The 26,752-nt window shown below is 52.5% G+C and overlaps 1 protein-coding gene across 7 annotated transcripts in view; it reads right to left on the reverse strand.

The window, feature by feature from the left end:
- The window catches only part of CUX1 (cut like homeobox 1), a 352,615-nt gene that overhangs the window by 90,266 nt on the left and 235,597 nt on the right, over positions 1 to 26,752 (reverse strand). For all 7 annotated transcript variants that reach the window (XM_045075003.1, XM_045075002.1, XM_004761600.3 and 4 more), the window contains exons 9-10: positions 15,288 to 15,336; positions 683 to 787 (exon numbers count right to left, since the gene is read on the reverse strand). In XM_045075003.1, coding sequence (XP_044930938.1) covers positions 683 to 787; positions 15,288 to 15,336 — 154 coding nt within the window. The remainder of the gene's footprint in view (positions 1 to 682; positions 788 to 15,287; positions 15,337 to 26,752) is intronic.

The raw sequence follows: 26,752 nt of genomic DNA on the forward strand, positions 1-26,752 counted from the left end.
CTCTGACATCCAGGTCTCAACACCACGCTGCCCCCCATCACCGCTCGGCGCTCAAGGCAGGAGCCTGGAATCTCAAAGTCAAGGCTGCCTCGTTCGAGCTGGGAAGTTTCTGTCTAAGAGCAATCTGTATTCATCTCAGGAAAAGGAATAAGATGTGTGCCTCACTCCTTCCGAATGCTGGGACTTGGAGTGCATATGCTACTACATGCGCTTGGGAGCCCACGACCACTTTATTCCCTCTCTGGCCTGCCCTGCTCGTCCGCAACTGTTTTCTCAGGCCGGAAGGACACACTGAAGGCGAGACCCAACCTCCCAATTACCCGGTGTAATTCTGGCAAGGCCCCTGCCTCACACACCCAACCTCTGGCAGCGGCTGTCTCTGAAGAGGCCTAGCCAGGAAGGCCCTCTCTTTGGTGAGGGGAATCCCCCGCCTCGGCCTCCAACTTGGCCTTCATGCCGGGCGGGGGACACGCTGACCACTGAGCTCGAAGCCCAACCGGCAAAGCTCTTCCTCTGACCCGTACGTGTCCCATCCCCAGAACGCCCGAAGCATTCCCGTCCAACACAGCAGCGTTGGTGAGAATATTCTCCCGAGAAGGCCCGTCGAGTAGCAAGCAAGCAGCTAGAACCCAGAGGGGTGGAGGCTCGGCGGCCAGAGTCCCCGCGGGGCCGGGCTACCCACCACGTCCGGCGCCTTCTGGATCTGTGAGGCCAGCTGGAGAGAGTGGTTGGCCGACGAGAGCTGCTCTCTCAAAGTCTCCGCCTCTCTCTGGGCCACCTCTGCCCTCTGAAGGAAATGAAAAGTGTGAGAAGAGAAAGTACATTCGGTTTAACAACTGACAATTATTACAAGAACATTCATCAATTCATGCCTGACTGACTATAATTGATTTTCCTAAACACTCAACCTAATAAATGCGCGAAAAAAACATAGAATGTGATGGATTTTTATTTTAAACAGTACAAGGAAGAAATAATTGAGCGATTATGACAGTAATTTAACGCTAGGAGCAAGGAGTCCCCTGCTGATACTAATGCTCCGGCCCACTGAATTTCCCAGACTGAATAAATACGAGTGGAAATAGAGTCTTTTGATTCAATTTCTTTCTATTCTCATAGACCAAGAAGATTTTATTGCAGGATTACTCCTGGGAGTAATTCTCACGGGTAAACAGTGAATTAAAGACACTTTGGCCATTCTCTTCCTGAAGACGCGCACAATGTTGTGGTTGTTTTCCTTCAGCAAGTATTTCCATGAGCGAACGGGGTGGAAAGGCCGCCTCATCTGCGAGGGCCGGGCTTCGCTCGGCGCGTTTAACCCTTCGCCCGACAGCGTTTTCCGACGCGGACGCGGGCACGTGCAGCCAGCCCGGCCGACCTAGGGGCCCGAGCCGGGAGCGCGGCCGGGCCCGCTGGGGGCGAGGGAGTGCGGAGCTCACCGCAGGAAGGGGGCCGAGGGGAAAAGGGGGGGCAGCTTCTGCCACCGGCGCTGTCGTTCTGCCACCGGCGCTGTCGTTCCCAGACGAGAAAACCAATGCAATTGACGGCAGTGCAGGATTTCCCACTGGACGGGGACACGCCGGTGCCCACGGCTGGGAGGGCATCGTGGTGCTGCGGATTGAGCAGCGGGGGCAAGTGACCTATGCCCACCAAGCTTCTTCCGTCCTACCCCCCCCCCCCGGAATGGGACGCAGTCACTTGGTCAGCTTCTCAGGGACCCGCGGTGATCAGGGTCCACGGGAGCGCACAGGACTTATTTACGACCAGGCTTGTCCTGCTTTTACAGTTATGATGGAGATGAAACTCGGGGACGGGGGCGGGGCGCGGATGGTGGCACTGGGTGTGTGGACCAGAAGTCACAGGCTGCTCTACCCACCGGGCTCGCACTATGCAGGGAGAAAAGAAGAACGAGAAGGTTCTGGCTGAGCAGCGCTAGGTCGTGTGTCTTCCTTTTTTTAAGAAAGATGTTATTTATTTGGCAGAGAGAGCGAGCGAGAGCACAAGCAGGGTGAGTGGGGGAGGGAGAGGTAGATTTCCCCGCTGACCAGGGAGCCTGATGCGGGGCTCGATCCCAGGACCCCGAGATCATGACCTGAGCCGAACGCAGACTCTCAGCTGACTGAGCCATCAGGCACCCCATGCCGTGTGTCTTACTTCGCAGCGCGACAGTGTGTGTGGGCTAATTGCTAAGAAAGGACTGGAGAGGAGAAACTGAAGTGAGCCTGCCCAGGTCCTTCTAGATCAATCTAGCTGGCCGAGGAACGGGTTTGGCAGCCTTGAGCTGTTCGGCTGCAAGGCTGTTCTGCGAGTCTAGCTCTGCAAGCCAGCAAATTAGGATATTTCTAACAGCGGTTACTTCTGCCCTGGGCACTGCTGGTGGCCGTCCACCCTGCTTCCCCCGGGGCGCTTGGAACTTCGCTCCGTCTAATTCAGGCCAGGCCTGTCCCCGCTCACAGGGCTGCCTCCCACCCTCTGCTCCAAAACCAATCTGGAACGGCCCGCCCGGCGAGGTGGCAAGGCTACCGGCGTGGCGACGGGGGCAGGGGTGATTCCCTTTCCAAGGTTTTCTGATAACCGTGTCATTATTCCTGAAAAGTTTACTCTTCTCTTTCTAGTCGGTGAAGCCGTTGGGCATAAAACCTCCAGAGCTCTGCCAGGAATGAGGTGTATTTGACATATTTCTCGCCTCTCGGACAGGCAAGAAGATTTCTTAGCCTGGCGGAGAAGCTGTTTCAGTTGCAGCCAATGAGGCTGTGCAGCCACCCTGCCCCGCCTGGCGATGCCGGCTTGGCGCGGTTCCAGAAACACCGGAGCGCGGGCAGGCCCAGGCAGCGGCCACATGGCAAGGCTCTCATACGGGCATTTCGCCGTGTGGGCCCAGCTCAGGGGACACAGGATCCCGCTGTTGAGGATTTTCTCCTCGGCTGGTGGGAATTCTCTGGAGCTTCAGCACTTGACTCAGTTTCCAAGTTCACGTTGGGAGTCACTCTGCAGCCTATCCACGGTGGTCGCAGTCTTCTACCACATTGGGCTTGACCTGGTGACTTTGGTGCAACTTTTTGATTGGTTAGGATCTGTGCAACTTGTTTAGGGATCATGCCCGAGGGGATGCTTTTATAAAAATAAAAGCACATGATGGGGTGCCTGGGTGGCTCAGTGGGTAAAGCCTCTGCCTTTGGCTCGGGTCCTGATCTCGGGGTCCTGGGATCGAGCCCCGCATTGGGCTCTCTGTTCAGTGGGGAGCCTGCTTCCCCCCCACCCCCTGCCTGCCTCTCTGCCTACTAGTGATCTCTGTCAAATAAATAAAATCTTTAAGATAAAATAAAATAAAAGCACACGAAAGAAAAGGAGTTGAGGTCATCTGTGCGGCTGAACAGGCACAGAGAGGATCAAAACTAAAAGTGGTTTGAAGGGCCAGGAGCAGACGCCGGTAGGCAGCTGGGGGGGAATTAGTTCCTACGGTTGTAAATTTAGTCTCATCGTTGGCAGCTGAGGCAGGAAAAAAAGAAGGGGTGCTGTGCTGGGTCCACCCCGTGCTGTCACTCGTGCGCAGAGGGCCTCCTGGCTTCCTGGGGACCACAGTCCCACCAGACGGAGTTGTGTTTCGAAGAACAGGCATGAGTGACGGCAGGCGGGCGGCTCTGGAGTTTTCTGACCAGGAACGCCAGGAGACAGCCATCTCCTTGTTTCCGCGGGGCGGGCTCCCTCGCCCCTCCTTGCCCCTCGCGGAGGCCAAGCCTGGGAGGCCCGAGGCCAGGGTTCTGGCTGGAGGCTGGCGCTGCCCCAGGGCTGCTGCTGACTTTCTGTACTTCCCTGGGAAGCCAGAGTCGGTGCTGGCAGCCCGGGGAAAAGTGAAGCAGGAGGGCACCCGACGAGCGGGGACACTGCCTGCCTCTGGCGGGAGCCCTGACCAGAAGCGCAGATGCAGCCCAGCTGCCGCGTGAGGCCTCACAGGCCTACTGAGGCCCAAGGAGGTACCAGGAGTCCAGGGCCCGACAGCGCCCACCACAGGGGGACAGGTGTCCAGTCATGTGGACTATTAAGGCCCCTGCTAGGCGCTGCCTCGGGTGGTCATTGCTCCTTCCTCATGTCAAGATGGAAGACTTCTTCGGGAAAGATGACCAGAGGCCGCGGCAGGGCTCCAGCGGTCGGCAGGCAGGCAGGAAGCAGCCAGCAGCACTTTGGTGTACGAAGTCTTCCATCAGTCAAGCTCCCAAAAGCAGTGCTGAGTCCCACTCATGTGACACTGGCTGGCCCAAGGCACAGTTTTGTTATCTCGGGAAGGGGAGCCTGAACTGTGGGTCCGGGGGGGTGTCCTCATCTGAAAACGAGGCCCACGGGGACCTCCTGGCCTCCACCTGCCTCCTCAGGGCTCCCCAAGGGCTCCAGGAAGGGCAGGAAGGAATCTTTCCCTCAACGCAGCCCCTGAAGGAGAACACATTAGAAGGCCGACATAGGATGCTGACAGCTATTTCCAGACCTTAAAGTCTGAAAAATCTGATTCATAAAATATGGAGGAGGCACGGTGCGGTGGGCCAGGGGGCGCAGGCAAAGGCTCGAGCCTCGGGCAGCTGCAGCTGGCGGGGCGGGCGAAGGCCCGGGGGAAGGCCGGTGAGGCCCGTCACTGGCTGGCGTGAGGCGCAGGGCCCGGGCCCACGCAGGGGGCTGTGGTCAGGCATTGTCTAGGGAGGCGGGTTTTCGCTCTCCCCAGAACCAGGCTTGAGACCTGATGGAATCCAGGCTCTTCCCAGTTTACCCATTTCAGGTGTAGTCCCTGGTTTGAAATGGTTGGTGTGGGTATCTGATCCTGGCTTCTGCCCAGCTTGGCCCTGGTCTTTGTGTCTTGTCCCCTTCTGTATGTGTGGCCATGAAAGCCCAGGCCGGGGGCCACCAGTGATGAGTGAGCCCCTCCAGGGACCGAGCGGCCACATGAGTTGGCAATGGGCTGAGCCTCCGGGTAAAACCAGGGCTTCCCAGAGGTGGGAACCGGCTGGGAACATGAGTCCATCAGCAGGCAAGCCCTCCTTCTATGATTTCGCTAAAGCTATGGGAACAAATGTCTACAGGTTTAGTGGATTTTAACAACACACATTAATTATCTGATACTTCTGGAAGTCAAGTCTGCAGTGGGTCTCACTAGGCTAGGATTGCCGTGTGGGCAGGGCTGCACTCCCATCTGAGGCTCGGGGGGAGAATCTGTTTTCCTGCCATTTCCGGCTCCTGGAGGCCACCCACATTCCCTGGTGCATGGCCCCTCCGTCCACCTTCAAAGCCGGCTCACCGCTCTGATGCGGGCTCTTCTGCGTCTGAGGACCCTGTGGTTACACGAGGTCCACTCACACGCTCCCGGGTCGTCTCCCCACCTCAAGGTCAGCTGTTAAGATCCTTAGCCTCTGCCAGGGACACTAATGTATTTGCAAGTCCCGGGGTAAGGAGGTGGCATCTCTGGGGGCCATTTTTCTGGCTACCATACTCAAGGTACAAGTAACACCACATTTGGACAATTTCGAGAAGAAGGCACACTCTCCTGGGGGATGACCTCCCGGCCTGCTCTCCACAAGGCCCTGTACTCTGGGAGGAGAGCAAAAAGAGAGGGTAGGCTAGCGAGGCCAACAAATGAGCCTTCCAAAGGGACAGGCTCCGTTGCTCTGGAAAGCACACAGCCACCTCGTGGTCCTCTTTCCAAATCAAACCCACACACGACCCCAGAGAACAGCCAGAACCCCAGAGGTCACCCCACTTCAGTGATGTTATAGAAGAGAGATCAGGAAGGCCTACTACAGGCCAGAGAGGAGTCCCTGTGCCCTGTGTCCCAGGCTGGCCTTGTGCCGGTGGCCGGAGTCCGTGTTTAGATCCACCTAGCTCTAAGACCTCCAAGTTAGGGCAAATTAGGACGCGGTTAGAGAGATACTAGGTCACCTGCCAACCTTATGAAAATCTCCATGCGATCAGGACACCCTAAAACATCACACACCTCCCAACCCAGCGGCCTATATCCCTTTTCAGATATTAGTTTGGCTCCCCGAGACCCAAAGCCTTAGCTAAAACAGTAATCATCATATCATCATCATCGTCAACATGCCCAGGAGTTGGGCCCATCACCTACTGGTACATCTGCTTATTTTATGTCGAAGAACTGGAATCTCAGAACCTTTAAATATCTACAAATATGGCAGAATCTTATAAAAAACCACCTAGAATTAAAATGGCCATCAGGAAGAACATTCCAGTTAGAGAAGATCACTTAAGCAGTGTACTTGAAAGCAAGGGCTCCCAAATCAAACGAACCCAATGGGGATACCTGTTTAACTGGCAGGCAGAAGTCTCCAAGAGGCTTTAAAATTCCAGAACAGTTTCATTGCAAGGTGCATTGCAAAAGGCTAGTTAATCAGTGAATACAGGTTTATCTACTTTGGGCTTCCCTTTACAGAGGAACTAAAGATACTGCGGTCAACCAGTAAGACACGTTTTGTGCCACACTGAAAACTTACTATGAGAAACCTCGTTTCTAGAAATTATACAACGTATCTATATACTTGCCAAGCCACAGGGCATTGATGTGAAAGTTCAGGCTTACTTTCTTCTTTGTTTCCACTAGATATTAAAGGTTCCTAATGGCTAAAAATTCTAATATAGTTAATGAAACTACTAGAAATAATAAAGGAAACATCATATGTAAGGAAAGTAAGATGGGTGTCTTCAAAGAAGGTGTGAGGACTGGAGAGGCATATGCGTTGAGGGAAAAGAAAATGATTTTGTCTTAAAGTGAGGCTATTTACTTCAGAATGGGTAAGAGGAAGAAACAGGGCAAAACCTGAATGTAAAAAAAGAAAAGTTGTAGACTTGTGGAAATGAGATCTTTGGAAAGAACTTTCACGTGTGGTCAAGCTAGCTAAAATTAGAATACATGTAATATATTTTGATGTTAAATGGTTTTTAACTTCAAAATTGATCTGGTGCAACATTAGTGTTTGGTTTTCTTTTCTTTTTTAAAAAAATATATCTTATTTTTAAGGAATCCCTTTACCCAATGTGGCGCTCAGATTCACAGTCACGTGCTCTACTGACTGAGCCAGCCAGGCGTCCTGGTTCTCTCTTTGAGAAGGACAGAGTTTTCTGGAACTACTGGTTTGCTCTTGATAAAAGACTGTAAAAGGTCTTCTTTACCTTTTAAGGAACCTGCCCGGAAAACAAAGATTTTTTGTCTGGTTAAAATAATTTCCCAAGTCTTTGTCAGGTCTTTGATTTCTTCTTCTTCTTCTTCTTTTTTTTTTTTTTTAACATACATACACTCATTCATTCATTCATTCATTTATTTGACAGACAGAGATCACAAGTAGGCAGAGAGGCAGGCAGAGAGACAGAGGAGGAAATAGGCTCCCTGCTGAGCAGAGAACCTGACACAGGCTTGATCCCAGGACCCTGGGATCATGACCTGAGCCCAAGGCAGAGGCTTAACCCACTGAGCCGCCCAGGCACCCCAGGTCTTTGATTTCTTAAGAAAGCGGTCTTCTCTACTAAAAGAGCTAAGGATTTTTTTTTTTTTTTCCCCAAACAAGTATTTAACTTCCGAATTTGCCTTCAAGGTCTTCAGTTGTCACTATGGTTAAACAGAGGAGTAAGTATTGTGTCATAGTGACCTATGATTCTATTTGACCAAGTGTTCTAAAATTCTTTGATATTTTTTGACAAACTTCTGTGCTAAATGAAGTCTTTTTGACTTTGAACTAACTTTGAGATTTTTCTGAGGGGTCCTTGGACATCTCAAAGGATTTGTTCTCTCACCTTATAAAAAGGGAGATGTTAAAAGAAACTCGGCTTATTTGGTTTGTTAAATCACATGGGAAACTTTATACTGAGTCTTCTTTATGCTGCATTTGTATAGTTACATTAAGTGTTTTTAGAAATTGTGTGAAATTCCTAGGAATCTGATTTGTCCTGGTATTATGTCATGATTCCAGTCATTATCTTAAAATGTCATCCCTCACAGAAATGACTACAATTCCTTATCAAATGAACTGTCAGCAGATCTTTAACAATGCACATTTTAAAGTCTTTGTCATTGGGGCACCTGAGGGGCTCAGTCAGTTAAGTGTCTGCCTTCGGCTCAGGTCGTGATCCCAGGGCCCCGGGGATCGAGCCACATGTCACGTCAGGCTCTCTGCGTGGTGGGAGCCTGCTTTTCCTTCTCCCTGCCGCTTCCACCTTGCTTGTATTCTCTTGTCAAAAAAATAAATAAACAAATAAAATCTTAAAAAAAAAAAATAAAAAGTCTATGTCATTTACAGAGTTACTGTTTTACTCAGATGCTTTTGCAAAAGTTTCCCTACAAAAGTACTTCGTCTTCATGGGGTTTCATGGAAAGGACTGTGACAAGTCTGAATTTTGGATAACCAAGATCATTAAACTGAACTGGGTGAGAATTCCCAGAACTTACGGGAAAAGCAAACCAACAAAAAAGCAACCCAAAAAACCCAACTGGGTTCAAGCAGAATGAGGGTTAGTAACAAGTAAATGGATGAGCGGAGGAGGGTAACTATAATTCTTACGGCTTCTTGTTTGAAACACTGATGCTTCAAACAGCGATTTGGCAATGTTTACATTCTTAAACAAAACTGGAACATTTACTTTTTCTCCCAACCTGATCCCTCTAAAGCTCAGAAACTACTCTTTTCACGGCAATATAGTCAGTTTTTGTGTAACTTCAATGAGAAATGTGTTCTCCTTATGACAGGACACAGCTGGAAATATTGGGAATATTACCAAGGGTTTGTCCTACTGGTCCCTTTTGAGAGAAATGCAGACTTGGATAGACCAGACAGCTTTAAGGAACTAAGGCTGACTTTCTGGGGCCATTGAAGAAGGGCTGGTTCTTTGCTTATGAGGTGCCAGCTTTGAAAGCATGGAGGAGCTGACATGGTCAGTCACTGTTCTTGCTGCACTTATATAAATAATCAGGCCAAGCTGAATGTAAAATTACTCCTACTGTGATTTTCTGTAGTAAAAAGTGAATAGGGGTGATTGCAGAAAGAAAATCCTGTAACTGTCTTTGAAGTTTTAGGATAAAACCTATAGACTGGACTGGATCTTGAATTCTTCTAGTTTCCTCATATCTGGCCACGACTCTGGAAACTGATGCTTCCAATTTTCTCCCACCCTTCTTCTTCTTCTTTTTTAAAAAAAGATTTTATTTATTTATTCGATAGACAGAGATCACAAGTAGGCAGAGAGGCAGGCAGAGAGAGAGGAGGAAGCAGGCTCCCCGCTGAGCAGAGAGCCCAATGCGGGGCTCAATCCCAGGACCCTGAGATCATGACCTGAGCTGAAGGCGGATGCTTTAACCCACTGAGCCACCCAGGCGTCCCTCTCCTACCCTTCTGATTTGGGTTCCCGAGGAACAAAGACTGCCCTTGAATCTCCTTGGAAGGGAGAAGAGGTCCTCCTCACTGCCCAGATGGCAGGCAGACTCTAGGGACCTAAAGTGGCTACAGATGTCATTGCTCAAGGAGGCTCCAGCTGACGGCTGGTCTTGGTTGAACGCTGAGACCTTCTGCATGGAATGACTAGGAAGAGAGGCAGCTAACATCGACTTGGGCTGCTTCTCCCCAAGATGCCGAAGACCTCACACTTGAACTGAACATGATACCTTTTCTTGTTCCCTTTTGTTCCTTGACTCTGGGGTTAGCCCGGGAAGACAACACCAACATCCATATCTCCCAGGCCACCGCTAGGAGTTGGGTAGCCTTTGCCTTTCAGACTGCTGGATTTGTCGTAAAGAACTCCCACCTGTCCATTAACAGCGCCACCTTAGTGGGAACGCTCTGTGCCCGGACAGGGCTCATCTTTGCCTGTGGCGGTTACCATTCTACCTGGGCCTGTGCCAATCTGGCTGGCGGGTGTATGCCTGGGCAAGGGCTCTTGGGTTATCCAACGTGCCCCTAACTGTGTGCAGATGGAGATGGATCACTGCAGCCTCCGAGTTTCGAGTCAGAAAGGACCTACCTACTGGGAGGCATTGGTGATTTAGGATTGGCTTCCTCTGGCCAGGCCCTCCTTCCCGGGTTAGCAGTAAATGCCATGAGGTTACGACCAGGGACCACTCCTTAACTCCTGAAAGCACCGGGGGATCCATCGCCAAAGCAACGGCCACTCAATAAAGACCCTTAGAGTCTCTGGCCAAGGTTGTTTTTGGCCAGAGAAGGGATGATGGGAGAGGCCTTGCTTCTCCTGGCTGAACAAGGTAGGGCCTGTGCTGGGACCAACACCCCTTTACTGCACCTGGGGTGACGCTTCTGAGAAAGCAGAAGTGTCTCTACTCTTGTGCGCAGAGACACTGGGCAGGCCTCCAGGCTTACAAAGGGGACTCTTCCAACGGGATAGCTCTTTGACTTATTTGATTTTGAATCGTTTGGGTCTTGGGGACCACGGCTCCAAAGTGCGCTCTGGATACTGGGAATAATCCCGCTTATAATATTCACTATAACCTCCTTGGTGCGCTGTATTCTCTCAAAAGCTTTAAATGCAGGCTCGAGGCCACGAACCGTCAAGCGAATGATCTCAAGACTGGAATGTCAGAACGACTCCGCTAAGAAACGGCGAGCCTGAAGTCGTGACCCCGTGACCACCACAGGAATTCCACAAAAAACACTGGGATCTGGGAATATCACACAGAAGATCAGCAGTAACGCCTTCAATTTTGACCACGTCTCTCACTTAGTCTGAGAGTCGGATCAAAAGGGAACAACTGTTAAAAGAGAAACAACAGGCTCCAAATGGGAGTCCCTTGTGCCAAACCCCATGTCAGCAAAACCGAGACGGAAGACCTAACCTAATTGCAGAGTCAGCCTCTCCCGGGAAAGGGACTTTTAACCCGTCGATCTGGAATTTCCTGGTCAGCGCTAGTGAGGTCATCTGTCCGAGAGAGCCCTCCCGGCCCCTGTACGAAGGCACCCGCCTGAGACAATCAGCTCTTTCCTCGTCCTTCCCTTTTCTCTTTTCTTTTTAATATTTTATTTATTTATTTGACACAGAGAGAGAGAGATCACAAGCAGGCAGAGAGGCAGGCAGAGAGAGAGAGAGGAAGCAGGCTCCCTGCTGAGCAGAGAGCCCAACTCGGGGCTCGATCCCAGGACCCTGAGATCATGACCCGAGCCGAAGGCAGAGGCTTAACCCACTGAGCCACCCAGGCGCCCCTTGTCCTTCCCTTTTCTGCCTACAGAAGACTTCCATTCTGTACAGGTCCTCAGAGTTCCTTTCCGTCCGCTGGATGGGCTGCTGCCCGATTCATGAATCGCTGAATAAAGCCGATTAAGAGCTTCAAAATTTATGCAGTGGATTTGTTTTTTTTTCAGCAGTGTTCTCTCAGATGTGTGAATTACCACCCTCATTCTGTAGATGGGGAAACACCCCAGGAGCCTAGGGGTTCATTCCAGGCCACATGGCTTGGAAGTAGGAGATCTGGGATACAAAGCCAGCTGTTCCCCACTGGAACCCAGAAACCTTGGTCCAAGCAAGCACCGTGCCTTGCTGGGAGTTCCTGTGGCTCTTTTCCTCAGGGGGGAGGGGGTGAAGCTGTGCTTCAAGCTGATGGTCCCCCCAACTAGGGCAGCCTCCTCCGTCAGATCAGGCAGGTTAGCAGGAGGAGGGCCACTCACAAAAAGGACCTTCTCCTGCCCCCGGCTGGGGCTCTGTGCTGCCAGCAGCTCCCATCAGGGCTGATCGGAAAGGTGCGCGGGTGAGGGTACAGCTGGCCGAGTGCTAGAGTGGCCGAAGCCCCCAGGTGGCTTTCCACGGTCGCAAGGCGCAAAGCCGGGGCTTCTTATTTACCACGCGGTCTTCAAAGCTCTGAATCATCACGGCCACCAATTAAGGCGGTGGGTATGAAGGCAAGTGCCTTGAAGTTTGACGAACAGGTGCAAATGAGACCCCGAGCTGTCGGCCGCGGACTGCTCTTCCACTTTTGCACAATAGAAACACAAGTGCTGTAGCCGTAAAACAGCTTCAGGTCTCAGTAGAACATTCTGACTATAAACCTAGTGCAAAAATAATGTTATATGCCAATGAACTAGTAAATTGCTCCTCCTGGGGATTTCCCTTGATGGGAAAGGCGGCTGAACCAGATGTCTGGCTGCGCCTGCACAGGGCGCGCGGCTCCTTCGTCCCCCTCCTCCGGCCCTGTCGCCGCCGCCTTCTCTCTGCTGGGGCCCGCCTCGTTGCAGTCCCCGAGTCATCCCTGCCCTGATGTAGCACGACAGCTGCTCTCCTGGCTTCCAGTCGTTCCACTCCCGACTGTTCTCTGATGTTCCGCCAGGGGGATCCTTCTAGAACACAACTCTGACGTCTCACTCCTGCCCAGGATTCTCCACCATGCTCAGAAAGAGGCCTTCCACGCAGAGGCCTGACGTTCAAAGCCCTCCCCCAAACCTGGATCTAGGTCCCCTCCTGTAGGCCCACTTTCCCACCCTGCACCTCCATACTTTGGCTTTATGGAATGGCCCAGAACGCTCAGGGCTCACCCTGCCCTTCTGTGCCTGCCTGCATTGCTGTCTTCCTCCTGACCACAGAGTCAAGTGCACTCCCTCCTCCTGTTCCCTCTGTGTTTGATCCCTGACCTCAAACCCTCAGCAAGGGCTGGGCCGCACCTCCCTTCACAGCTCCGGGGGCACACAGGTCTGGGCATCTCTGGAGAGCCAGGACTGACAGAAGGCTTCTCTAATCGAGACTAAGACCAGCCTCCAAGTGTGTCCATGACCATGAAAAAGCCTGACTCCTTCCCTGGGCCAGGCCTGGAGAGCTACGGGACAGGATCCATGATGTCCCCACCCGAGGGCCTTCCCCTTTGTGACCGTGTCACATCCCAAGTTCCTGCAATTATTCCTCTGGTGCTTGGTGTCAAGCCCCAATGTCTTCTTTCCCTTGTTCCCCAGAGATCAGGAATGTCCCCAAACCTCCTGATTTCTTTTGTTGTTAGGGTCCCTTTCCCGTCCTGGCTGTGGGGTGGAGCCCGAGTGGTACTCCACGTCCCAGGTGTCCTCATAGTGTGCTTTCCAGAATATGTTATAATTCCCCGGGCATGGACTGGTTGCTGCAGATAGGCGCAGAACTCCACCTCCTTCATTCTAGAAACTCTACTTCTATGAATGCAGCCTGAGGTTGCGTTCATTTCTCCGGGCAGCCACATCAGGCTCTAACTCACCCTGTGCTGTCCGTGAGAACTCACCGATGCTTCTCCCATGCCCATTGCGCTGGTATTTCCCCAGCACGGGACTGTACAATTCTCCCACCAAATACACGCTTCTCCAGCAACTACAGATTCATCTAGGTTCCTACTTTGTACTCGGGCATTTTAACCTCTAACCCTCCGAGCAGTCGTGCAGAGGAAGTACCAGTTATCATGCCCTTCCTTTCTTTCTTCTGTTTTAAAAAAGTTAAAACATTTTAATTATGGCAAAATACACAGAACATACACCATCTTAACCAATTTTCTAGCATCTGCTCCAGCACTGTTAATTAAGGACATCCACGCTGTCGTTCAGCTGATCTCCTCAAGTTTTTCATCCTGCAAAGCTGAAACTCTGTACCCACTGAACAAGCCTCAGCCTCCCTCGCCCGGCGCCCGCCAACCGGGATTCCGCCCTCTCCGTGACTTTGACTCCTCTCTCCTGTAGCGTGTTCGCAAAGTTCATTCTTTTCCTTTTCTTTTCTAAAGAACTACTAGCGGGCCACACAACCAGCACACACAGGGCTGGGACCTGAACCAAGGGGTGGCCCCTTTCTCCGCAGTCCCGCCTGGTGTCTCCCAGGACGGAGATCCGGCCAAGCGGCCTTCAACACTTGGAGAGGCACGCCAACTTGGCCAAACTTCTTCAGTACCTGGGGACTGCCGCAGAGCCAGTATGGACAGTCCGCTCGACCTCCCCAGCCTGCGGCTGTCTGGTGCACAAACCCGGAGCTGAAACCCCAAAGCACCGTCAAAAGGAGAGGCGCGCTCGAGACTGGCCAGGAACAATCATGGATGCTCAAAGAGCAACGGGCTGACGGGAGCGGGTGAACCTTTCTAGGACCTCCTTCGGAGCTAAGGCCTTTGCAAAGTTGAGCAGCGCCAAGTCAGTGCGAAGGGGCCAAGTCAATTTGTTTGCAACTGAAGGTAAACAAATGCTAAAGCACTTTGGGGAGGTGAAGGGGAAGCAGCGCTGGGCAGCGAGGAGCTGTGCGGACACGGGTGCGTCTGGGAGCTGAGAGGGTCTGAAGAAAGCCAAAGTGACGTCTGTTTGCGTCCCGGGTTCTGAGGGTGGCCGTGAGGAGCGCGGGCTCCAATCCCGGCTCCGCACCGGACCAGCCACTGACCTGTTGTTCCCCTGTCTGTAAAGTGGGAGTCTTTAGAGCAGCAACCCGGGTGGGCTGCACGGAGGGCTCAGAGGCTCAGTGCCTGGGATGCGCTCAGAGGAGAACCAGGCACAAGTCGCTCGAGAGCCATTGGCCCTTCTTGCGACGGACAGGGCCACTAATACACAAAGATTCCACCTGAGACAAAGCGCTAAGCTTTCCTGCGACTGTGGCCACAGCCTGGTGCCTTCTGAGGCCGAGAAAGCGATCTCAGTTTTGACTCTTTCTCCCCACGAATAGAGGAGCTAAGCGGGGAGACTCTTTTCAAAGCAGCAGCACCATTCGCTAAAGCGCAATGTTTTCCTTCCCCGGGGCTGCGTCCTCGGAGAAGAAGTTAGGGGTTCTGTGTTTGTGTGGGGGGCAATGTTCCAAGTAGCTGAGTATTTATTTATTTATGTGAGGAGGCCCCATGCCCCGTGTGGCACCCGATGCGGGGCTTGACTCATGACCCTGAGCTCAGGATCTGAGCTGAGATCAAGGGTGGGATGCTTAACTGACTGAGCCCCCCAGACCCCCCGGCGGCTGAGTGTAGAGCCGCCCTGTTTTGTGCTGGACACAGTGCCAAGCACGTTCCCCAAGGCCCCTGTGACTCGCTGGTACAAACGCGAGCCTAACGGCTGCCGTGGCACCACAGTCGGTCATTTGAGAAACGGATTAAGGACAAGGAAAAGCAACAGCCACTGTGTAGTCACCGAGGGAGTCTGGGATGCTGGGACCACAACCGAACACTCTGCCAAGGGACCTTCCACATGCTTCCCATGACATTGGGAAACATCGACATTGACAATCACGCGTAAAAAATACGAGAATACCAGGCCTTTGAACTTAAGACGCATCTAGCTAGACGACATACGTGGCTATGTTGTTAGGATTTTTAAGCCTGAGGCCGTGAAACATCCTACCTGGTTTGCTCTTTCAAGGTCCGTCATGATCATTTCAATTTCGTCGGCCCTAGAAAGGTGAGAGAGAGAGAGAGAGCCGTTAGTGGGCAGTGGGCGGGCTCGGGGTGACCACGGTTCCCAGCTCAGCACAATGACCTGCCCCCTGGACCTGTGAGGGGCTCCGCTGCCCACCTGGAGGAGGTGTGCTTGTGTTGTGGGAATGGCCACCCTGCCCTTGGGGGTTCCAATCTCACTGGGGAGACAGAGTCACCGAAATACGAAATAGAGTGTGTCCTACCGGGAGTTTGAACAGAGCGCCCTGAAAAACCAGGAGGCAGAAAATTCTCGGGGGAGGGAATCTGGGGCGGCTTCAAAGGAGGGGATGTGTGAACTGGGTTTCGAAAGACGAACAGAAGTCTGCCAGGGTGGGGCGAGCCCCAAGAACGGGGAGAAGGATGTGGCAGGATGGAGATGGAGGCTGGGGGACCCTGTAGTCGGCTCTGTGAACCACCCAAGTTCACGGCCTTCACCTGGCTGGCTCGTGCACGTGGAGCCGCTAGGGTCTTTTCTCCCTTTTTCTGTTTTCAAAGTTCTCCTTTGAGTCATCTGAAGGCAAATATATGACTCCAACATATAACATCATGAGAGAGAGAGTTCTAATAAAGGCCTAATTTCTTTATTAGCAGAAGGGTAGAACGGGCTACTGTCAGGGCCCCATCTTCTACGGGACTGCTCCCCATGGCCCATCAGGAGGCCAAGGCTGAGAGTGGCCGCCACCCAAGGAAGACTCAACGGGGTCATGGCAGCAAGGGAGCCCAATGTCACAGCCACGGATCCTTGCTGGGATTCAGGGGCCCCCCAGTCCATCTCCAAGGAGACCTACAGGCCCCTGTGCCCTCCCTGGTGCTCTACACCAGGCCCTTCCATGAAGCTCTGCCCACCCCTCAGCCCCAGGGCCCTGTGCTCCGACAGCTCCCACCGCCCGTGAGGCTGTAAAGAAAGAGCCTTGGACTACATGATCTCCCTGGCTTGCCCTCCATTCCGGGGACCGCATCTCCTACTTCTGCCTGCACCCCCAGCACTCTCCAAAGCCTCCTGATGGCTCCATCTCCTGAAGGAAATAGTCCAGTCCCTCCCCGCCCCGCACAGGTTTGAGTCGACAGGCTAGAGGGGCGGTCCTGACAGGTTAAAGGGGCGGTCCCCACACAATGGGAACTTTTGAAGGCTGGGCTGCGTGTCTCCTGCACCCTCATCTGTGCCGGTGCAGGGCTTGGCTTCTGGCTAGAGACTGGGGTCCTGGAGGAAGCGTGTCCTGCCAGCGGCGGGCCAGTCTTCCCCCTGGGCCAGCTTGGGGCCCCTGGAACAGGCCCAACTCTGAGCAGGTCCTTCTGTCCCTGAAAGCTGCTTGTGTGGCTCTCACCGGCGCCCAGCCTTCACATCAAGAGTTGGCTAAACCGGACTCGGGCCCTGGCTGCGCTGGTTTTGCTCTTCGCTGCGCCCAGCGCTCCCTCTGGCCCCGAGGCCCTTCCAGACGAGGCAACCGTTTCAGATCCCGGCAGCCTGAACTGGGTAACAGAGGCCCCGTGATCAGGTTCCGCGCTCATTAGACCTGTTTGAAACAGTATCCTGCTTCCAGCTGGGCCTGAACAAAGTCTGAAACAACTCTTCAAATGGCCTCGTGAAATGAAGCTGTGTTTAGGGGAACTCTGTAAAGAAGACCCAGTCTGGGCCCCTGCCGTGAAGTGCTGGGGGTGGGGTGGGGGGCGGGGGGCGGCGACATTAGGAACCGCCTCACCAGGCAAACCTCTAAGACCTCTTGGAAAAGCCTCAGTACTGCAGAAGGGAGTCTGCGGACTCCTAAAGGGCAAAGAATCAATTGAAGGGTGAAGGTCTTAAACCGGGCAGAGGCTTCCAACCAGGTGCAAAACTTCGCTGGGCTCAAGGTGAAAGAATACGTTAATGGCCTTGTCCCAAGGCAAATGCCATTAAGCACAGTTTGGAGCTTTAGTCAGACAGTTAATCATCGCTGTGTTTACAAAATCCGATCTACGGTGGATTTCCTCGGCCACCACCGGCAGAGCTCACGTACTCCGTCATCCCATGACCATTTCCCAGCACCTGCCAGTGTCCACGCCCTGGTCGGGGACTCCACAACAGGATGGGCCCGTAGACACGCAGCTCCTGCCCCGTGTTTGTGGGAGACGGCGGGAAGGCATCACGGCCGGCGCCAGGAACCAGAGCTGCAGGCCGCCACGCCTCGGTTTCCCCCTGGGCAGATCCAGGGAGCCTGACGCTCAGTTGTCGGTCTGCAGGGCAGGGGCCTGCCTGGAAGGAGCCGGGACCCTGAGCCTGTGGCAGGGAGGCTGTCCTGCGGGGTCCTCTGTGGGCCCCCGTCTCCTTCCTTCCCTCCGCAGCACGCAACCTTGGCTTTGCACCTGCTGTTTCTTTGGCCGTTCCTGCTGCCTTCCGGCTTGTTCTTCCATTCGACCCGGATAGATGCAGCTGCTGTACCTGTCAACTTTCTTTGGTTCCTTAGTTTGGTGGTTCTGTTCTTCCTACTGCATTCAAGTTTTTTAGTTACTCCTGGTTTCTGCTCTACCTTGCTTACACCTTCCTGGTTTGCTGGAGTATGTTCCCACGCCCGTTTCGGTGCCTGCGCTCCATCTGTATGGTTTCAGATCACAGACACTGTTGGGTTTGGGGTGTGTCTTCCAGAGGGGTGTTCCCCTCTGGGGCTCACTTTCCCCTCGAGTACCAGCTACTCCTGGCAGTGCAGGCGGAGGGAGGACAGAGAGGCAAGTTCTGCTCAGTGTCTCTCAACAGGAATTGTCCTCAGCGGTAACTCCCCTTCATCTGGAGAAGCCTCTGGCCAGGGCTTTAGTTCTCAGAGCGAGGCTGCACGAGGAGCTGCCCTTGGTACAGTCCCCCAGTCCCAGGGGCTTAGAGAGAAGGGGTGGACCTGTGGCCTCCTGGGGGTCCAGTGGCCTACTCTTGCCTATTTTCAGCCACTTCTTGCCTCGCTGCTGCCAGTGGCCAGGGGGCCAGTTCAGGGTCCAACAAATGCTGTAGAGAACAGAGGGTTTCCTAGGGTCCTGGCTTCATCTAGAGGCAGCGACGGGCCAGGCTGGCATGCTGCGGGCTGGGAAGTGGCAGCTGGCTCCTGCCTGGTTTGGGGAAAGGGTAGTCTCAAGAGCCTCCTCGCAAAGGCAGACTCTCAGAATTTCTTCTCAGACAGCAAATGGTTGTGGATACCCATTAATATACCGAACATCCAGAACACAGTGCATCATTTCCAAAGGATTTCAAGGCACTTATTTAAAAAAAAATTAGTCACACTAAAACAGGAAGGTGCCTTCTTGGCAGTCTGAGGCAATCCCTGGAAACGAATTTCAAGTTTTTCCATTTTCTGGTCAGTTTCACTTGGGTTACTAAGCAACCGGTAAACTGACCAAAATATCGAACCTGATAACAACTAGTGCACTTACCTTTTCATTCCGGGAGCAACTCTCAGATTTCCAAAGCTTTCAAATGATAATCAAAACACTGAGCTCTGTGGTTCAGGAAGTGTGTGTGCATGGCGGGGGGTAGCTATTCAACACTAGGCATCCTGATGAAGACAGGGCCCAGAGGGGCTGCGGTTCCCATTCACAGAACGGACCAGAAGCCACCGGAGGAGACAGTGGAAATAACCAGGGATGCTGGGAGGGAGGAAAGGCTCAGATTCGTATTTTTTAAAAGTCTGGAGGCTCATAACTGGCTTTTCCAAGGGGCACACTTCTTAAAAGGTCAATGAAGATACAACTAGCCGGCTATTTCTGTGTGATGAGGGGTGTGGCCATTGGCCAGTGTAGACGAGGACCAAGATGGCGGTTCTGGAAAGCGTGTGCTGGCGTCGTCTTGAGGACACACCTGCCACCGAGTCCACTCCCCTCCGAAGTGCTGCCCTTAGCGCCCCCCACGAAATTAATCCTACCAGACACTCTGCCCTTAGTAATACAAAAATGCCCAGAGGTTAATACCACTGGAAACATCCTCCTAGAAGGGAGTCATGAAGGCCACTGCGTGTCCTTTTGTAGCACGGGTGTCGACAATGGTTCAGAGGCTTTTCATTCTGCTCATTCTGAGTCCTGCCTGCAACAGGACCCAGAGCCCGACATTAGCCTAAAATCGTTTCTTTTCCAGAGTCTATAATAACTAAGCATATTGTTTGCTCAGCGAAACGATTATAAAAATTTGGTTCCTTCACCTTTTCACGAGCTGACAAAATAGCTTTCGCTGATCTGTTAACCCGCACTACATTATTCTCTGCTTTGGCTTCAAACGGCGGAGCATTTCTGCTTGGCCTGGAACATGCAGTTCCTTCAATCAGTTCCCTACAGATCATGTTGGGGTGTCCTCTGGCCTAGCACAAGATTTTCATGAGGAACTTAGAAGGACAGGGTCAGTGACAGGAGGGAAACGACTTCCACTCTAGGCCCCCGACGCTAAGGCACGGCAGTAGGGCAAGGCTGGCATGGATTTCAACTCCAAAGAATCACAGCCCCGTCAGGAGCTGTGAAAACAAAGGGCATCCACAGGGCAGCTAGAAAAGCCTCCGGGGCGCCCTTCGGGTCTGTGTGTCTCCTTGGACCCAAGTCAAAAGCCAAGAGCCTCAACATGAGATTGTGAAGTTCTTGGGCACCCAGAGAAGAAGCACTGAAAGATGAATTCTCCCCGCTTTAAACTTAATAATTCTATATGAGGATTTTATAATGGTGTATTTTTTCAGTATTACAGTGAAAATGTTAAAAAAATTTTTTTTTTACAAAGCCCTAGGATGTTTAATAAACATCCTAGGCTCCCCGCCTCCCCCAACCCGTCCCGCTCACTGCCGACCCCAGAGGCCTGGCCTTGATGGGTCTCTGCCATCAGGAAGGCGGTTACTTTTCTGACATCTTACACCCCAGGCCTGGCTCTTTGAGCACAGGGGGCAGAGGTGACGCAGAAGCAGGGCTCCCTGGACTGGGTTCAGAAAAAGAAGGTAGGAAAAGGAAAAGGAGGTAGCCAGGGGGCCAGATGTTGAGGAAGATTTCTTGGCTATGGTCTGGAATCCCCTAAATGGGGAGTGTGTGTGTGGCGGGGGAGGATTTCTCTGGAAAGGTAGCTCCCAGCCCCTGCGTGGGAATGCAGTGTTACCGAGAGGAAAGGTTGGTCTGCAGAGTCTCCTGTGAGAGTCAGGGCAAGACTAGACCCAGAAAAGGCGGCACGGCGCCCTCCTCCAACACTGGCACCAGCTCGCTCTGCTCCAAGTGGGACCCCGGCACTGTCTCCTCCGTGGGGGGTGCCGGGAGAGGAAGAGACCCGAGTGATTCTGGGACAATGTGGCACAGTGACAGCCCTCCGAGGGACAGATGGACAATGTCTCCTTTGCAGACAGGAGGAGGCAGAGTTTCACGGATTCGGGGACATCTGGTCTACATCCCAGAGGGCAGAGGAGTTTGCGGGCCTGAGGGAGGACCTTCCAGACAGAAGAAAGAATCACAACGCGGTGGGTGTCCGTTTGAGCCTGGAACAGCTTCTCGGTTGTTCTCTTGGGCTTTGGAGTGTCCTGTGCCCTTGTGTGCCCATGACGGGGCTGCGTCCTCCTGCCTTTTCCTGTCTCTCAGTTCTTTCTCTTGGAGGATGGCAGTGACCAGCACTCCCAGAAGCACATGACAAAGCAAGGTGGCAGCAGGGATCCCTGCCTGGCGTCTTGACCGCCAGGGCATGCAGTCATGTTGCTCATTTCGGACTTTAAATAGATGTGTTTTGTTTTGTTAGTGAAATATCCAACTGTTCCTATTTTATTAAGACTTTTTAATAAAAGATGGATATTGATTTCATTAAGTACCTTTTAAAAAAGCATTTATGGAGCAAATTAAAAGGTCTTTCTCCTGTGACTCGCTAAATCGGCAAATTACACTAACTGTTATTTGCCTGTTTGGTTGTGGTTAGTGTGCTCCCGAATTCTGTGTGCTGACATTTTATTTAGTATTTTTTTTTTTTTATAAATACTTTTATATGAGATTGGCTTTCAGGTTCTTTTGTCTTATCTTTGCCATTTGAAGTCATATGACATACTCTGAAAGCATTTCCCTCTCTCTGTAGACAAAGCAAGCTATTAGAGATTTGACGATGCTGCCCTTTTTTTTTTTTAAAGGTTTTATTTTCAAGTAGTCTCTATACCCAACATGGGGCTTGAACTCATGACCCTGAGATCAAGGCTTGCCTGCTCTACCGACTGAACCGGCCAGGCGCTCTGACGGCATTGCTCTTAGAATACCCAAGCTCGGACTCTCTCTGTGCAGTGTGCACGAGGCTGCTGGGCATGTGAGCCCTGAGATGTCTCCACCTGCTGTCCCCCTCCCCTGGCCCGCACTGGCCTGGCCACCACCTCTCTGGGAGGGCCCGGTCAGGCCACGGACTAGCCCTTCCTTCCACTGCATTCCCTGGCGGTTTGTGGTCAAGCCCAGTCTGCAGGCCACCAGTCCGCTATGTTCGGAGCCGTGGATTCCAGGAGCTTCTTTTGGGCTTGCTTCCTCCCAGGAAGGCCTGAACACCCCTCATGCCCTTGAGGGCCCAGGCCCTGCAGGGAGCAGAGGCTCAACAGCAGATTACAGAACCGCCTCCCATAAATACCTCGGCTCCTTCTCCAGACTTTAGGCCATCAAGGCTTCAAAACAAACAAGCCTGAGAAAGGCCCCGCTTCCCCATCGGAGCCACTGGGCTTGGGGAGGACTCTGCTCCTGGCGGATTTTTCTGTTTTTTAAAGATTTTATTTATTTATTTGACAGAGAGAGAGAGATCACAAGTAGGCAGAGAGGCAGGCAGAGAGAGGGGAGGAAGCAGGCTCCCCACTGAGCAGTGAGCCTGATACGGGGCTTGATCCCAGGACCCTGGGATCATGACCTGAGCTGAAGGCAGAGGCTTTACCATTTTATTTATTTATTTGACAGAGAGAGAGAGAGATCACAAGTAGGCAGAGAGGCAGGCAGAGAGAGGGGAGGAAGCAGGCTCCCCACTGAGCAGTGAGCCTGATCCGGGGCTTGATCCCAGGACCCTGGGATCATGACCTGAGCTGAAGGCAGAGGCTTTACCCCACTGAACCACCCAGGTGCCCCCTGGCGGATGTTTTTTAAACCCGTTAGAAACAGGCATCCCGTGTAAATGTCCTCCTGACGCTCAATCAGTTAATGCTCTCGTGGCTTCTTCAGTCCTGTTCCTGGGAAATCTGCTTGGCCACAGGGTTGTCCCCTCTGCTGGGGTCCCTACAGGTGGCTGTTGTCACTAGTCACCGTCCACGGCTCAGCCCTGGTGGCTGTCCTCTGAAAAGCCTCCCAGCAGCCCTGCTCTGCTCTGTCCACTCATTTTTGCACTTATTCTGGTCTCCAAGTATCTTATTCATATATTGATCACTCACTCGCTCACTGCTGTAATCTCAGAGAACACAGCAGGGGCATGCTAGATATTGGCCGGCTACATATGCAAATACGCGACATCTGCGTGCTATGGAAAATCCACTCTGCACCTGACAAGCAACCGTTCGTGGGCTGGTGTTTTATTTTACTTTTATTTTTTAAAAAAGATTTTATTTATTTGAGAGAGAGAGAGAGAGAGAGCGCACGAGTAGGGGGAAGGGCAGAGGGAGAAGCAGCCTCCCCGCTGAGCTTGATCCCAGGACCCTGAGATCATGACTGGCGCAGAAGGCAGATGCTCAACCGACAGAGCCACCCAGGCGCATGGGCTGGTATTTTAAAGAACAGAGGGCGTAGGGGTATTTTGCCAAACTGCACACATGACTTTCAAGGAAAGAGTGTGTAAGTTGCTGTAAGGGCCTATTTAGCCAGAGGGATTCCATCTTGGGTTAAACAGCGATTTTGCTGTTTATGCAGTAAAACTTAAACTGACCCTGCCCCACCTCAGGAACTTATTTAAAAACAAGTCCCGGGAACCAGTCCCAGGTAACAAAGCCCAAATACAAGAGTGTGTCAGGCCAGGTGGAGACATCCAATGTGGGGGGGGGTGTGCGCATACTGTCTCCCTAGTTACCAAGAAGTATGGGCCCTGCCCTTTGGATGCCTTTTGGGTGCCAATTCTGACCAAGGTGATAGGCTAATTCAAATATCTACTAGGGTAAATTGTAATTCAATTGGTCACTTATGTGTGACCTAACATGACTGTGCAGCTTTCTCTGTGTGTTACAGTTTCATTGGCCACCTGTGCGTGGCCAGGCCCAACCACATGGCCTTTGCCCTTAAAAGCTAGTCTGTGAAGCAGAGAAAGGTCACCCTCTCTGTAAGAAGCACGACCCCCAACGTTCGGTCTGATTCTTGATGCTTGGCGCGAAATAAAGCTTTGCTTGACCTTCGCTTTGTATCAGTCTCGCTCCTTTAATCACAGACCCATTATTGGGGGACCTTTCAGTTGCTTTTGCAGATTTAAGTTTCTTGCCACTTTTCATAGCCTTTGAAAAAGGGGAGAATGATCTCCTTGGAGAAAAATGTATGTCAAGATCTGGAATTAGGCTCTGTTTTGTGCACTGGACCGTGAGCTCCCCGGGACGGGGCCAGTCAGCCTGGCTCCCAGCGTTTCCCTGTGCCTGACACAAAGCTGGGCAAAAACTGGGACTCGGCAGAAAGCGGGGAAGGGTCTTCTGGACAACCCTGTTGCATATGACCAGACCTATCTCTCGTGTTCTACCCGAGCTGAGCTAGTTCTGCCCTGGCAGGAGTGGAGGGCAAGGGTGAAGCCACTAGGCTCCCTTCCAAGCCTCCGATCAAACAGGTCACTCCCTCCCGTCAAATCAAGGGCCCAGGCAGAGAGGACTGTGGTGCTTAACCTCCAGGCCAAACGTTCCGGAAATCGTGGGTTTTCTTCTTATTGCAAATGAAATCGTGTTCAGACAGTGAAATGGCCAGAACGTCACCTCTGCCTGCTCAGAAATTAACCACAATTGGTTTGTTTTTCTGACCATTCTATTTCAGCTTAAATGATACAACAAGTAACAAAATCAATTGCAGTTCCGTCTCCGCTTGTCAATCCCAATGGGGAGAAAACTTCCCTCCTGGCCCCACTGTTTAGCTGACTCGGGTGGCTAGCTGACCGATGGTCTTCTCCGGCCTGCACGAGGCTCAGCATTGGGCCGAGCTAACAGGACAGCTCCAAGCAGCCCGTCCCTCGCCAGGGTCTGACCCTCCGTGTGATCACAAACAGCCTGTGACTGTCACTCAGGCTTCAGTCATCTCTGGGCAGGGACACGGGACAGCTGTGGCTGACAATCAGATTATGAGATTGCATAATTCATTCTGTTTTGGCTACTGAGACCATCCAAAGCCTCTTGGGACAAGTGTCTGGATGGAAGTTTGGGGGGCTTCTTGCCATTTCTCTAGCGTTCTAGCAAGGATGCTCTCAGAGCAGCAAGGAGCAGGCTGGATGGAGATTTCTCTCCTTAAACCAAGTGCCGGGGGCCCCTGGGAGGATGGAGGTCCTGGAGGTGAAATTAGGGAAGATTGTGGTCTGGAAAAGCAAACGAGCGTGGCCTGTGGAGCAAAGAGGCTCAAATTCTTCCCCACTGCCTTAAATGTTTGACCTTGGGCTGACTCGTGAGCTGGACAGCCATCTGCGCCGCAGGAATAATGCAGCCTTTCTCAAGGAAATCGGCACAGGATAAAGTAAGAGCATTGCTGGGGTGAAAAAGGGCATTGCAGACCAGGACTCACGCACATAACGGTTCTTACTGTCGCGCGTGAAAACCAGGATCTTTCTCTTCTGCCCAGGGCTGATTTTCAATACCCGAGAACATTACAAAGATACGCAACACCACCTAAAGGGTGGCTTTTGCCCAGAATTTCCAGTCGGAATCTGATCGAGCTTCTAGGTTCAACGACACACCTACAGGAATTAGAACACGGGACAGAAGAACGCGCTCAACCACTTCCGGGGATGCTGTCAGCGAAACCCGGACTGTGGGAAACTCTTCAGGACAAACGAGCCAGTTTCTTACGCAAACAAACTGCCAGGAAAGGAAGAAGAAGGGGGGGGTGGTCCAGAAAATGAATGAGGCATACCAACCAATCCCAAAGTCTGGATTTTATCTGAATTCTGAGCCCAGCAAACTAAAAAAATTAAGCCATCTATGACTGGGGGTAACCAGAAATGTAAGAAATAAAGTCATTATGAAATTAGTTTTTGATCTGATGCAAGTATTGCATAGAAGGAGAGTCTTTACATGAGGTCGACATGTTTAGAGGTGAAGGGAAAGGATTCTGGAAGAGCCCAAGGATAAAACGGGGTGGGGGTGGGGACAGGCACGACAGGTGCCCCCTAATGGGGAAATCTGGAACTGCAACCAGGCACCTCGGGGTCCCGTCATCTACTGTGTGTTGGAAATTTAGCACAAAAAGTAAACTGAAAAAAGCATAAATAAGAAAAGCTACGACCCTCACAGCAGTTTTGTATCCTTCCAACACCAGGCGTGGACTAGTGAAGCTTGTAGGAGGTCGACCCTGCCACCCGTTTGTGCAGGAACGAGAAGCAGAGCAGGCGGGCGGCTGCCGTTGAGCCCCAGAACCCCCAGCAGTGGGGGGGCCTCTGTGCCGATGTCCAGCTCCGCCCGGACGCCACACTTTGCGGGCTTGTGTGAAGTCAATTAACTCCCCAGAATCTCAATTTACTTGCTCAGCAAAGGGGAGAAAAAAAATGCACACGGAAAGCTCATCTCCATAAGATAAACATGGATGGAAAGTCAAACGTGAATATTTTTCTTTGATCCAGAGAAAGGCTGCTGCGACCAGAGAACAGGAGGAAAATGAACTCCAGACGGGACACCCAGGTCCCGCGCGCAACCCCTCACCGCTTGCATTGTGTCTGTGCCCCCCCGCGGAGCCAGATGGCCAGGACGAGGGACCTTCCAGCAGAGATCTCCACCAGCAGCCTGCGGACCCAGACTGCTGCCTGCTCACTTTTCGTCTTTAAAGCGATGTTAGGGAGGGGCCGCCGTTCGTGCCATTTTTCATGCACGCATTTAAGTGTCTCCTGAACGCATTCAGTGTAGGCTCTGTCAGCACATCCTTCCGGAGGCTGGAGCCCTGCTTCCCCAGTCTGAGCCCTGGCTCTTCCAGAACCCCCTTTCAGATTGTTTCTCTTTCCCTGTTTGCTTACCCCGCAGCCCTGCCTACAGCTGACAGGCGCTGGCCCGGCTACCGGCCCGAGGCTCGAGAGAATGCCTCTGATTCCGGGCCCTGCCCCTGCTGCTCGCCGGCTCCAGGAGTGAGCAGGGCACGCTTTGCTGCTGGGAGCCACAGGCCTACAGGAGGAAACCGCTCAGATTTCACAGGTGGGGAAACTGAGGCCCGGGGGCAGAGTAGTGACGGAAGGGGCTCATGGTCCCAGGGAGCAGCAGGCCCAAGGCGGGAGCCCTCCTTCTCGTCCCCAGCGTAAAGAACCCTAATTTACCCCCCTTCTCCCCT

Source organism: Mustela putorius, unplaced genomic scaffold (assembly GCF_011764305.1).
Source record: "Mustela putorius furo isolate JIRA1106 unplaced genomic scaffold, ASM1176430v1.1 tig00000139_pilon_pilon_pilon, whole genome shotgun sequence".
NCBI classification, from domain to species: Eukaryota; Metazoa; Chordata; class Mammalia; order Carnivora; family Mustelidae; genus Mustela; species Mustela putorius.